A 14,321-nucleotide genomic window follows, 5' to 3' on the forward strand; every position below is an offset into this window, starting at 1 on the left:
GAGTTTAAATGTGATTGAACTTAGGCTTAGATAGGAGGAATAGCAATGGGGTGTAAGAAAAAAACTAATATTTATCAAATGTAATATGGGAAGTCATCACAAGTCTGCATTCAATTTTGTGGAAAAAATTATTGAGTTAATACATTCTCAATCACATTCATATTTTTAAAGTATCACACTTGAAAGTAAATAAAGATGAAAAGGTCCCTATAATAAAAATTAGGATGTGGTTACAGTAATTACCAGTTTTAAATACATTATTCAATTTGTAATAAAACACCATTGATATGATCAGTCAGTGTTCAGAAAAACTGCATGCAAGTTTCATCTTAAAGTGTAAAATGTCTTAATAATAAATAAATTATTATAAGGTCAGTTGAGTTTTGTATAACATTTCTATGGCAAATATATAAACGAATGGCATTTGACATTATACAAGAATGCTCACGAAATAGCATTCGTACAGATATTATAATATTAAATCAAGAAATAAATTCGAAAATTTTATTTAATGTGTTTTATTTTAATTAGATTAGATGTAGCTCATAACTTATTACCCCAGGAATATGTACTTCGAAAGTTGAGGCGAACACTACTCACACTTGTTGTGCGTTTTTTAGAATAGAACTCACAAGTTCAAAATTGAATACACTAGCATCCTTGCTCTTGTTGTGTGTTTACTATTGTTGCTATCGAGACAGCAAGCACTAGTCAGTCAGACTTAGAAAGGCGTTGGCGCAGACTGCGTATAAAAAATACAAATCATTTGCTTAACGGGCTGGAAGACGTAGCGTGGGCAGGCCTCCTACTAGGTGGACCGACGATCTGGTAAAGGTCGCGGGAAGAGCCTGGATGCGGGCAGCGCAGGACCGTTCATTGTGGAAAACCTTGGGGGAGGCCTTTGTCCAGCAGTGGACGTCATTTGGCTGAAACGAACGAACGAAGTTGATCATCTTGATTTTGACTCGTTGCGAGTTTACATATTATTTAATATTTATCATATTTATTTGCACACTAAGCGTACATCTATACTTCTATACTATTATATTATAAATGCGAAAGTAACTGTCTGTCTGTCTTGCTTTCACGCCTAAACCACTGAAGTGATTTTGATGAAATTTGGCACAGAGATACTAGTTTGAGTCTCGGGAAAGGACATTATGATAGTTTTTATCCCGGTATTTGAAACAGGGACGCGCGTGATAAAGTTTTTCTGTGACAGACAAAATTCCACGCGGGCTAAGCCGCGGGCGGAAAGCTAGTATAATATATGTTTTGGTCTCCTGGACATGATCGTGTATCTTCATCAACATTCAATTAGTTTATTTCATACACACATCAACATGGTCAAGGGATATTTCAATTAAACCTAAAATAGGTAAATAACTAAAATTCTATTAACTTTGTGTTAAGACACCTACACATTAAAATAAACCTTGTATAATAGCCTATCGAATCTGATAATAAACTTTTACATAAAGTTGAATTTAAAAAAAACTTAAAAGAAGAGGAAAAACTCAGACAAAATTTCAATGTTAACTTTTTTTTAAACATGTACTATCGCCAACAGTGTTAACTGCCCATTGAAACTCATGTCATCTCGTTCTATCGCAAAGAATCGCCATTTGATTAGAGCGAGAGCAAAAACGGAAATGGATAGTTAACAGTGTGGGCGTGTGTACATGTAAAAGTATGCACAACCGCTGCAGGTGTGTCAGGAGAGTCTTATGGATCCACGGATTATTAATGTAAGTTTTCAACATTTTATTAGTTTTAAATAGTTGTTTTGTTTAAGTTTTGCTATTTCAAAAATAAAGTTAATAAAGTTTATTTTAATGTGTAGGTGTCTTAACAAAAAGTTAATAGAATTTTAGTTGTTTAGGTTTAATTGAAATATCCCTAGACCATGTTGATGTGTGTATTATGTTGATAAAATAATCACAAGTAAGAGATTGGTCTTTTAGTACCTAGATATTGTTTAAATAAAAAAATATTTTGACTGATATTGTCATTGCTTTGTTGTCACATTGCCACAGAAACTCAGGGAGCGGCATTTTACGAGCAAACGGTCTGTCTTGCTTTCACGCCTAAACCACTGAAGTGATTTTGATGAAATTTGGCACAGAGATACTAGTTTGAGTCTCGGGAAAGGACATTATGATAGTTTTTATCCCGGTATTTGAAACAGGGACGCGCGTGATAAAGTTTTTCTGTGACAGACAAAATTCCACGCGGGCTAAGCCGCGGGCGGAAAGCTAGTATAATATATGTTTTGGTCTCCTGGACATGATCGTGTATCTTCATCAACATTCAATTAGTTTATTTCATACACACATCAACATGGTCAAGGGATATTTCAATTAAACCTAAAATAGGTAAATAACTAAAATTCTATTAACTTTGTGTTAAGACACCTACACATTAAAATAAACCTTGTATAATAGCCTATCGAATCTGATAATAAACTTTTACATAAAGTTGAATTTAAAAAAAACTTAAAAGAAGAGGAAAAACTCAGACAAAATTTCAATGTTAACTTTTTTTTAAACATGTACTATCGCCAACAGTGTTAACTGCCCATTGAAACTCATGTCATCTCGTTCTATCGCAAAGAATCGCCATTTGATTAGAGCGAGAGCAAAAACGGAAATGGATAGTTAACAGTGTGGGCGTGTGTACATGTAAAAGTATGCACAACCGCTGCAGGTGTGTCAGGAGAGTCTTATGGATCCACGGATTATTAATGTAAGTTTTCAACATTTTATTAGTTTTAAATAGTTGTTTTGTTTAAGTTTTGCTATTTCAAAAATAAAGTTAATAAAGTTTATTTTAATGTGTAGGTGTCTTAACAAAAAGTTAATAGAATTTTAGTTGTTTAGGTTTAATTGAAATATCCCTAGACCATGTTGATGTGTGTATTATGTTGATAAAATAATCACAAGTAAGAGATTGGTCTTTTAGTACCTAGATATTGTTTAAATAAAAAAATATTTTGACTGATATTGTCATTGCTTTGTTGTCACATTGCCACAGAAACTCAGGGAGCGGCATTTTACGAGCAAACGGTTTACTATTAATCTGATAAGCAAGAAACTATAAATAAGATCAGATAATTCTAGCTCGATGCAACATCACAACAAAAACTTATTGGAAGATGCATCGCTGTGATAAAATATAGTTTATTTACCATTTTAACTAATTTGGAATGTGGAGTAAAACCATTCCCAGGCACTTGTTGCGTTCGATAAGTAAGTTTTGCTTGTTATTTACAAAAACTATTTGACCTCTGTGCTGCCATTAGTTACTGATAATTCGCTAATATAAAACAGTGTTATCTTACTTACGTTCGTAAGATGATTGCTTTTCATTCTTCGTTGAAGATCCAACTTGTGTTGTGCAGTATTGCGTAACAATGGAAAAATATATTAGTGTTAAAGAACTTGAAGAGGCAGCGATCACGCTTTTGCCAAAGCCTGCACGTGACTATTACAAGAGTGGTGCTACAGACGAACAAACCTTAGCAGAAAACCGACAAGCTTTCAACAAGTTAGTAAAGCATACACTTTCACATCAGCGTTATTAATTTTTAAGCACGGTGCAGTGTCTCCAGTTTTAAACAGTGCACAGTGGTAAATATTCAACAACAACTAAATATTTACTAACTTTATGTTATAGGCTACGTATTCGACCAAAATGTCTAGTAGGATTATCTGGCTGCGATTTACGGACTACTGTCCTAGGTCAAGAAGTATCTATGCCGCTCGGCATATCCCCCACCGCAATGCAGAGGATGGCTCACCCGGATGGGGAACTGGCTAATGCTAAAGGTAAACTTTGCAGCATTAAAGTTATCTACATAATTTGTACAGAAGTGTACCTATTCTAGAGCAAAAGTGATCGGCAATATTCATTGTTGCAGCGGCAGAAGCAGAGGGCACAATTTTTACGCTAAGCACAATTGCGACGAGTTCAATTGAAGAAGTCGCCGAAGCTGCACCAAAAGCCATCAAATGGTTTCAACTTTACATTTATAACGATAGGTTTGTAAACGCTCATTAATAATACTTTACGTTTACCTAAAGCCGTAACAATCAAGTTATCTGTGCTACATACAGTCTTTACTTAATATTTCAGAGAAGTGACCAAGAATTTGGTTAAGAGAGCGGAAAAAGCCGGATTCAAAGCCATAGCTTTAACAGTCGACACTCCACTGTTTGGACTTCGAAGAGCCGACGTAAGAAATAAGTTTACGTTACCTCCACATTTAAAGTGAGCATTATTGTGATTGAATAGAACAGACTTATTTATTTGAGGGAGTTGAACTTACATATTTTTATTATTATTATCATTTTATTGGCAGGTTAGCTAACTTCGAAGGACACTTATCGACTAAAATTCATCAAACTGGAAAGGGCAGTGGATTAAACAACTATGTTCAAAATCTATTTGATAAATCATTGACTTGGGACGATATTAAGTGGTTAAAAAGGTAACGTTATTTGCAGCTGAATGATTAAGACGGTACTTTAGACTTTTTCATAACGTAGTTTGTTTGGTATTTTAGTATTACGAAGTTACCAATTGTGGCAAAAGGAATTCTTCGCGGAGATGATGCTGTAAAAGCAATAAAAGCTGGTTGTTCTGCAATACTTGTTTCGAATCATGGGGCGAGACAACTGGACGGAGTACCAGCAACGGTACGTATTTAAATCACTTCAAAATAGGATGTTGTAGTATCAGCAGTAGGTACCTACCTACTACAACACGCGGTATCCATAAATCCTACTAAGTAAACAAGCAAGTTTTTATTTATACCTACTGCCCATCTGACTGACCCACAGTTCCTCCTTATCTATCAGTCAAGCAGGAACCGAACACTTAATGAATACCGTAAACAGTCTGCTCTAACAAACAATAATGTTTATGTACCTACAATTTAAAGCTTTGTTTCTTTAAGCAGCATATACCAAGACATATTTAGGGGAGGTGAGCCCAAAGCGGGTATACCGCCCAAAGCGGGTAGCCTTCGTTATTCACGTATACAAGCCGATTGTGCACATATGTGCGTTTCGTGGCAACGCCCGAACTTGTTTCGACACGAATCAGTTTGGCCGAAACATCGGCGACGCGCGACGGAGCTCCGAGACGCGAATGTTTTTATTTGCCTGTTTCACAAAAAAATATCAAGATATGTGAATATGAATTACTTCATTCTATTTAAAGTTGTGTTGAATCTGTTACTTGTGTATTATTCTGCATTAAAACAGCGTAGAATTCTTATTGTTTGAGCAACATTTCTGATAAAGATTTTGAGATTATTTTACAAAACGTAAAAAAGTATCTTTTGAGCAAAGCGGGTATGGGTAAAACGGGTAACCGCTTCTTATTCTTATTCTAATTATATATGGATACAAAAATGGTAGTTTCATAGGTAATTTTTGTTGTTTTGGCTAAACAAGAATCTGAATTGATAGAAGTCTTGTTTCACATGGATATATGGATAATATTTTTTTTTGGTCTGATAAAATCGGATTTTTATCTCACGTATATCAATATGCAGAGAGCAATAGAATTCCGCACCCTTTCAAAAGTCAAACTGCTGGAGAAGATTGGTGTAAAGCCTTTGAAAAGAGATATCCCCACCTAACATTAAGAAAGCCAAAGCCAACGTCAGTAACTCGCCTTGCCCAGTCTCGACCCGTTTTGCCCCAGGGGCCATACCCGCTTTGGGCACCCCCTGCGGGCAAACCGGGTAAAATGACCGACTGATTAATTCTTAAATTTTTGAAGTGATTTGTTACAAGAGAAGTGATTTTTAGTTTTTATTACAAAGTTCAATACATACTTGTACGAATTATTAAAAATATATAACTTTGCAACTGCAGTAACGTCTTTTTTATTGACACAAACCTTAAGTTACCCGCTTTGGGCCCATCTCCCCTACTACTATGCTGATCTTGGTTGATTGACCGAGTTCCACCTATTTTCGTTCCGGGCATAACCCAGTCAGTTTGACCTAGGGCCTACCAAACTATCATGCAGCAGTAGTAACAGCAGACACTATTATACTCAAAGGTACTTAATAGATATTGTATTGGGATTTCAGATTGAAGCTTTGCCAGAGATCATCAGAGCAGTTAAAGACTACAATGTTGAAGTTTATTTGGATGGCGGAGTAACGACCGGCACCGATGTTTACAAAGCATTAGCTCTTGGAGCTAAAATGGTAAGCATTTGGTCTTTGATTGTAAGCAATATTTAAATAGGCAACCACGTAATACCGATAACAAATAGTTATAGATGCCTACTGCCTAGTTTTACGTTGGTATTTTTCCAGGTTTTTGTGGGTCGGCCTGCGCTATGGGGCTTGGCTGTGGGCGGGCAGGCTGGAGTTCAAAGGATGCTCTCTATATTCCGCACTGAACTCGAATATGCGTTCCAAATAGCAGGTAAATAATGTACAGTACGTACCTAATTATCGCGGTAAATAAGTTATATATGGTTTTTAATTTATATCGACTTATTTTTTTCTTACAGGTACTCCTACAGTTGGTGATATTACAAGTGACATGGTGCGACACGAAAGCATTTACAGCAAGTTGTAATTTATTACCTACGCCTACCTTAAATAGTTTTAATTAATATTTAATATAAATATACTTTAACTAACATTTAATATACTTTTCTATATTTTGATACAAATTCTAGTTTAATTTTATTTACACGACCTTAGTTGTAGTTCCCGTGGACATTATTTTTTAAAGTACGATTTCCGAACAAGTGAATGGAAAACAGAGAAAAATATTTTTTCAAATTAAGCTCTTTTATTTAAAAATCATAATCAAACAGTTTTATTCTTATTTTACAATTAATTTACGATACAAATTATACAGCACTTCGGGTGTCATGTAAGTCTCTCGCGGCCACATAGCTCTTGATATTTTCTGGAAAAAATATTAAAAAGTTATTATTATCACAAATTGTTTATAGGTACTTTTTATTTATAAAATTTGAATTTGATAACCGTACCTTGAAATCACATCCGTATAAGTTAATTCCTAACTTGAGCTTAGTGACTGTCTCCTTGAGGTAATGGTCGTTGTTAACTTTATACTTTAGTGAGACGGTATCGTTACAGGTTTTGCAAGATTTGATATTGTCCGTTTCATTGAATTCGCTGTTACGTATGCTTTCTGGATTTTTGCTTAAAAGCAGAGCGTCCCTCTTGCGCATGTAATCAGTAAAGCTGTAACTACAAGAATGTTCAATACTGCTAACGTTAACAGTAGGATTCTTCACGTCCGCATCATCACTTTTCTTAGATTTGAATATGTTTTTAACAGTTTTCACAAATGTTGTGCACGAGTCATTTATAACGTTAAACAGTCTTGATGTCATTGATCTGTTCTTCAAATCTCTTTTTGGCTTAACTCCATCTTTGGAATATCTAGCGGCCTTAAAAGTTTTATCCATTCTTCTAACAATTCGTTTTGTTGGTGTTAAGTTCGTTCGTTGTTCGTTTTGTCGGTTTGGAGATTTGGTTAAATTAATGGTTTTTGTATTTCTTTTGTCTTTTTTCGGAGTGGAAACAAATATCGGATTGAAGTCTAGAAGACTAGGATCTTCATTTTCAAATGTTGACGCATGGGTCAGCAGAGCACTGCTCAGAAATGTCGCATCTTGTTGCAAAATGTTGTTGCTCGTCATATTGCTTGATATCGTTTCAATTTGATTAGAGATAGAATTATGTGTAACCGACGGATGTTTAACAATTTGGGAACCGAAAGTTCCCATTTGTTTGTAAACTTTAACGTTTTTCCCGTGCGTATGTTTTTTATTGTTTAGTAAGAATGAAAACGACATTTCATTTGAGGTGGGATCAAAGTTTTCCGTTTCTTTATTCAACTGTTTTTTCATGTTAATTGCTTTGTATCCGGACATATTTCTTTGGATCTTTTTTGAGTTTAACATAACGTTTAAATGGTCCTGTTCAACGTTTGTTACTTCATCAGTATGTCTTTTCATTTTCTGAATAACGTTGTTCCTTGCATTGTACTGATGTATTTCATTGATAACATTTTGCAATAGTCTTGCGGTATCGTCAGGCTTTAAGAATGCGATATCAATTACAGAATGCTCATTATTTCCTGTTATGTCCTGATTGTTTCTTAGACTGAGATCATTATTTTTGGCTTTAGCTGTAATAAAAAAAAGAGATTTATCGCGGGGACACTTTTTAACTCCTAGCACTTGATGCCTGTTCTCGCATTCAACGTAAAGTCTTATTTACCTGTAGTGACTTTTATTCGGGAATTTAAATGATGCCAGATTAAGGTAGCCCACTGACCAATCTGTGGACAAAAATGGAACTTTTAGTAAAACTTATTTGGTATTATCTGGGTTTGAAACTTGATCAGAATGCATTTCTTACCTTGTTTTGTGTGCCATATATATTTTTTAAATAGGTTATATTTTCAAACACGGTTTCATGGATCAGATATAACATTTCTTGTGAAGAATGTTGAACTAAAGAACTCAAAAGCTGCATTGATGTGTCATCCAGAAGAGACTCCCTCCTACAAGCAAGAAGTTTTCAGAATTTCAGTAAGTAAGTAATTTACGTATTTAATTTTTATGTTTGGTAATAAATTACCTTCTGAAGAGTATTATGCCGTTGGATTCCACAAACAGTTGCGAGTTATACTGATGGTTATGTATTAAGCTTTTTAATATTTCCATGGCTTCCGTATTTCCTTGAATACATTTCTGTACGGCCTATTAGATAGTAAATTTTAGTTTAAGCTTCCGTCATTTTCCTCGGTTGGTCGTTAATGAGTAAACGTAAGTAAGTAATGTTGTTAATTGAGTGGTATCTGAATGGTTAATAGATCTTACCATAGGGACCAAATGTGAGCAATAAGACTGATTTTCAGTTGAATGTCGGCAAGATTCGGCTAAACATTGACACAGTGCCCTCCAAGTTTCCTGGTGCTGAAATGTTACTTAAAAATTACCACAATGTTCGAAATATAAAATGAGCGATTATTAGCAGGAACTTACCAACATACAGCTAGTGAACATATTGCACATAAGTAGCAAACATCCGCTAATCCTGATCATGTTCTGAGCATACAATACCAAACTTTTCCCCCTAGATGGCCCCTCTTCCTCCTCAGTTAGATATAGCAATGCAGTAATGAAGTTTAACGCTCGTACAGTTTTCACCAATTGGCTCTTACGTAGCACTAAGCTAATTTTGTCATAAATATTATTTCTGGTGATTATATCGCCTTTATAGGTCTCCTTAAAACGATAATAAATTAGAAATGTTTATGGAATTACATATTATTATTGCTATTTTTTGTATCTCAATGGTACTAGGCTATACTTACATTTGACACTAAATACGCTGCTAACACAGAAAATAATTTTACTAATAACTCAACATCATCGGTCGTATTTATCAACTCCACAAGTTTTTGCACATCTTCTGTGCCAGAAACGCCTTTTTTATCGGACATGTTCTAAAACAATAAGCAAAGTTAGACACTAAATTGATGACAAATGTATAGAATAGGTACTAGCTTTTGCCCGCGGCTTCACTCACGTGAAATTTAGTTTGTTTGATTGTCATAAATTATAGCCTATACAGGGTGTTAGGTAAATGGGTATATGAGCCGACACTAGCCCATGTTAACATGGGCATATAAATGGTATGGTGAAGTCAGAAATTTGATATCATCATTTAATTTTTTTTAATTTCCATACAAAATAAAGGACATTGTCAGAAACCGCCTAAAAAACCGCCCAAAAACATTAACCCATCATAATTATTTTCTATTTTTTTTAATACATTAAGCACCCTTTCATTCTAATGGACACTTAAGCATTGAAAAATTAAATAAATAAGTCTTTTAACGTTTATTCTATAATACTATTACAACTTCCGGACGTTTTGGTGCGTGGCATGGTCTAAAACCTATCAAGTTCCATTATTTTTGCCGATAAAATCTGTACGAGGCATTACCGTACTTTATTGCTGGGAGTCCATGTATAGTGATGTTCCTGCGGCCATCATAGACAATAAAATATCGATTTTGAAAATAAAATAAATCGATTAGAAGACTAGATTTGCGTTAAAAGCTAAAAAGATATTGACACTATTACAAGAAGCTATCTAAAGTGTCCAACTGGTCGAAGGTCGTAAATAAAATGAAAATAATTAGGACCATAAACTGATATTCATGGTATCATAACTGTAAAAGTGTCAGAATCCGATGTTGAATCCAATGCCAGTTGAAGTGAGAGAAACATATATCAACCTAGTATAGTTGCCAGTCTCTTATAATCTATGCCAATGAGGGTTTTCGCGATTGAAAAATCCGCGAGATGGCAATACGTATACGCGAGGTCCAAATGCTGCATGATTGGTGGATTTTGACATATCTGTCAATGTCATGTCAAAAATAACCAATCATGCAGCATTTGGACCTCACGTCTACGTATTGCCATCTCGCGGATTTTTCAATCGCGAAAACCCTCATTCATAGCGCATGTATAATAATAGACCAAATGAACTTTTATAGATTGTGAAAGAGAAGATAAAGATTTTATTATTTTATTAAAATTGCCACGAGGTAGTTTTTCAGTAGAAACCAGGATTGGATAATCGCTACAGGCAAGTATCAGAACATTTTATAAATATTTTTAATCGATTATATCCTTGTGAATCGTTTTAATAAATTGTCATTTTACTTTTTCAATTAAAACTTTTTCAATCCCTAGTCTTGTCAAACTGTCATAATGTCAACAAATTATAAATGTCACGTCAGTTGACTCAATTTCAGTCTTCTGTGCGTTTATTGTATTTTTATTTCAATGAAATAGTGCTAAAGGGTTAGTACTAAAAGTGAAAGCCTTTTTTCAGAAAGAAAACCAATGTGGTGCCCTTATTATTCATACTGTTTGAAAGTTACAAGTCAGTGATACAGAGTTGCCGCCATTATAACTCCGTAGTGATACCATACCAAAGAAGAAGTTTTCCTAAACACTTGTGTTATTTTTATATGTGATCAAATAAAAAGGATTAATTCTACTGCTCAAATGGAATAACTTATCCCAAGAGACCGAATATAAAAAAAAACCTCTCCATAGAAATTATCACCATCACGAGAATGTGAATTTTTTTGAGAATTTGATATTGGTCCTGTAAGAAAAGTAGTTGTATTTCAGTAGTAGAATCAACCCTTCTTGTTTCATCAGCAAGAGTAACTATAAAAACGCCCTGTAGGTAGGTATTATTAAGCTGAAGAGTTTGTTTAGTGTCAAAGACTGTCACACAGTGTAACTTAAATTGGCTTAGTATGATAATGAACATAAAAACTTAAATAAATATTTATGTTAATATTTTTTCTATTTATTTATTATCCCAAAGCTTCACAGTGACAGCTGAAACAGCAATACTGTTGTAAAACTAAACTTAGAACAAACTGTTACAAATATTTTACACATTAAAATAAAACCGCATGTTGCTTTACTTTCTCGTATAGGTAATAAATGTAATTAATGGCTAGATTATTAATGTTACTTTGTTACCCTCAATAGTGAGGAGATCTTATAAAATGGTAACCCTGATTTTCATTGTCATTCAAGTGCTCTTTCTTCGCATAGGCTTCTGTGATTTGGCCAAGGGCCACACACATTGCGATAACATTATGCGACATTGATTTGACAGCAGCGGAGTGAAGTCTTGCGACTATGCAAAATGATACCCTGTAATCGTAGCGCATATAGACATAGCCTGCCAAGCGTGGAGATTATGGCAAAACCCTTCACTATAGTGGAGGAGGCTCATAGTCCAGCAGTAGACTGTAAAGGGCTGTTGATGATAGACATAGACGGGGCGGGGCACATAGCTCGTAGAGCTGATGGCCGCTGGGGCAGGAAAGTTCTTGAGTGGCGACCACGAGCCGAAAGACGGCAGGCCTCCCACTAGGTGGACCGACGATCTGGTCAAAGTCGCGGGAGGTGCCTGTATGCGAGCGGTGCAGGATCGGTCTTCGTGGAAATCCTTGGGGGAGGCCTTTGTCCAGCAGTGGACGTCTTTTCGGCTGAAACGAACGAACGAACGATACGTATTACCGCTATTTACCAGACATTACTATTTATTGCATACTCGGCGGATTACACGTAGGAGCACGCGCGTTACAGCTTCGGCCTTGCATTATTATAAGATCTTTTTCCGCCCTTTTTCGAACTTCCTCCGTGAGGATATCCCCGCCGAATTCTATGATGAACCTATAAAAAGTCATATTCTGCAATGTCAACCCACCACAAGGTGGACCGACGACCTGATAAAGGTAGCGGGAAGGCGCTGGATGCAGGCCGCTACCAACCGTGCGATGTGGAAGTCATTGGGGGAGGCCTATGTTCAGTAGTGGACGTCCTGTGGCTGAAATGATGATGATGATGATGAAATTAATGAAAATGACAAATCTTCGAACGTGTATAATACCGTGCCAGAGTAATCATATAATTTTGGCACCTTAATAACTATTGCCGTTTTTGTTGTAAAGATCATGCAGCGCTACTTGTGGATATTATTGGAAAGAAAACTATGTTGGCTCTAGATCTGAAGCCGCTTTAACGAACACGAAGTGCTCATACAATGCGGCGTATTTTCTTCCAGTCTTTAGTCAGGAATTTAGTCGAATTAAAACCCCGGTTGAACGTGATATAGTCGCACTACAATACGATGCTTTTTTGCATAATCGCAAGACTTCGTTCCGGTGTCGACCGAATGTTATCATGATGTATGTGGCCCAGGGGTTACTGTAGCCGCTAAGGTTTGAAACTTCTTGCTTAAAATATTGTAGTCTTTGGCATAGACTACGACGGTAGTCATGGAGATAGGAGTTTGTTATCTCGTGTCAGATGTAAATGGTGAAAAGAAAACTCATGATTCGTGTTATTTTTATGCAATATGTAGGTATTTTATAAAAGTGGAACCCCGAGTGATCTCCAAAACCCATTCTATTATTATATACGATTCGGCTTCGATATCTATAATACAATAGGAGTTTATTTCATGTGTCAGATAACAAGGGTGGAAACAACCTACGATTCATGTTGTTTATTTACGTGCAATATGTGGGCATATTATAAAAGTGGAATGCCGAGTTGTATTTCTAAAACTTGTTCTATTATTTTATACTATTTGGCTGCGACTCGGCGTGACGACAATACAAAACATTTTTCGCGAATCGGTGTTCATACATTCACACAATACATTAGACGCCATGTTGTCATAAACGACATATTATAAAATCGCTGTGATTTAATATTCTTAATCATTAATTTTATGGCAAGTGTCCATCAGGAATCATTGTTCTTACACAGAGAATCGTATTATTTCGCTTTCGGGTAGTAATATGTCAAAATTGTTGGTTCTTAGGCGAACAATGTATGGAGAACGAACATTGTCCTTTATAAAATCGGATTTGTATGAAAAATAAAATAATTAAAATGAAGATATCAATTTTCTGACTTCACCATACCATTTATATGACCATGTTAACATGGGCTAGTGTCGGCTCATATACCCATTTACCTAACACCCTGTATACATATGTTATTCTGGGTTATAAACAATAATACTGTAAAGTTTCATTAAAATCCGTTCAGTAGTTTGCGTGAAAGAGTAACAAAGATGTTGACATCAAGACATCCATACAAACTTTCGCATTTATAATATTAGTAGGACAATAATTTTTACATGACGTTGACTCAAGACTTACATTATCAATTTCTCCGCAAGTGGGGAAGGATTTACCAATTTCTATATTCTTCATACTGTAGGATGAGTACATAATCAACGATTAAATTGACATTCCCAAAACATTTATTGACTTAAATACTTGCATCAGTAGGTAAACTCCGTTTCTGTGTAAACTTTTTTGAACTTGGCGCTTTGTTGGCGCTTCATCAGCGATGATAGTTTACCGCCAAATTCACCACAGATTAAAAATATGTATTATGATGAATAATGATAAAGCTTGACGCGCATTGTGTTAACTTTTGTCATTGTTGTTATTATCTTTTGATTGTGTACTGAAGGGGGAAGATAACTGCTGAAGAAAATGCTTCCTGAAAAAGAGAAAATAAGGAATGCACGATTCAAATAATGTAATGCACGGCAACTGCTGTGCATGAGTAAGTATAGTTTTTGTACCTTTGCACAAAAAACAAAAAAGTTGTCACTGTCAATGTCATGATTGTCAGGTGCAAGTGTCAATTTGTTGTCAATTGTCATCGGAAAATGC

At 35.5% G+C, this 14,321-nt stretch overlaps 2 protein-coding genes across 2 annotated transcripts; one reads left to right on the forward strand and one right to left on the reverse strand.

Annotated features, from left to right (window-relative positions):
- The first annotated feature begins 3,336 nt into the window (after window positions 1–3,336).
- On the forward strand, window positions 3,337–6,702 carry LOC135086552 (2-Hydroxyacid oxidase 1). The gene is made up of 9 exons (XM_063981298.1): window positions 3,337–3,546; window positions 3,676–3,827; window positions 3,920–4,040; window positions 4,135–4,269; window positions 4,361–4,489; window positions 4,565–4,697; window positions 6,107–6,226; window positions 6,338–6,449; window positions 6,538–6,702. The coding sequence occupies exons 1-9, from the start codon at window positions 3,413–3,415 to the stop codon at window positions 6,603–6,605; spliced, it is 1,104 nt and encodes a 367-aa protein (XP_063837368.1). The 5' UTR covers window positions 3,337–3,412; the 3' UTR covers window positions 6,606–6,702.
- A 125-nt stretch (window positions 6,703–6,827) lies between these two features.
- LOC135083025 (uncharacterized) lies at window positions 6,828–14,206 on the reverse strand. Its single transcript, XM_063977792.1, has 9 exons — window positions 13,797–14,206; window positions 9,393–9,524; window positions 9,061–9,303; window positions 8,896–8,991; window positions 8,654–8,775; window positions 8,432–8,576; window positions 8,291–8,351; window positions 7,030–8,198; window positions 6,828–6,944 (listed from the first exon to the last, which is right to left on the reverse strand). The coding sequence occupies exons 1-9, from the start codon at window positions 13,866–13,868 to the stop codon at window positions 6,858–6,860; spliced, it is 2,127 nt and encodes a 708-aa protein (XP_063833862.1). The 5' UTR covers window positions 13,869–14,206; the 3' UTR covers window positions 6,828–6,857.
- Between the last annotated feature and the right edge of the window lie 115 nt (window positions 14,207–14,321).

This window comes from Ostrinia nubilalis, chromosome 2, assembly GCF_963855985.1.
Source record: "Ostrinia nubilalis chromosome 2, ilOstNubi1.1, whole genome shotgun sequence".
Classification (NCBI taxonomy): Eukaryota; Metazoa; Arthropoda; class Insecta; order Lepidoptera; family Crambidae; genus Ostrinia; species Ostrinia nubilalis.

Bases quoted from the DNA above. Each gene is read 5' to 3' on its own strand.
- LOC135086552 (XM_063981298.1), top strand. From the start codon at position 3,413: ATGGAAAAATATATTAGTGTTAAAGAACTTGAAGAGGCAGCGATCACG. The intron at 4,698-6,106 runs GTACGTATTTAA...TTGGGATTTCAG, and splicing joins TGGACGGAGTACCAGCAACG to ATTGAAGCTTTGCCAGAGAT. The intron at 6,450-6,537 runs GTAAATAATGTA...TTTTTCTTACAG, and splicing joins ATATGCGTTCCAAATAGCAG to GTACTCCTACAGTTGGTGAT.
- LOC135083025 (XM_063977792.1), bottom strand. From the start codon at position 13,868: ATGTACTCATCCTACAGTATGAAGAATATAGAAATTGGTAAATCCTTC. The intron at 9,525-13,796 runs GTAAGTCTTGAG...TTATTGTTTTAG, and splicing joins CTTGCGGAGAAATTGATAAT to AACATGTCCGATAAAAAAGG. The intron at 6,945-7,029 runs GTACGGTTATCA...TATTTTTTCCAG, and splicing joins TATACGGATGTGATTTCAAG to AAAATATCAAGAGCTATGTG.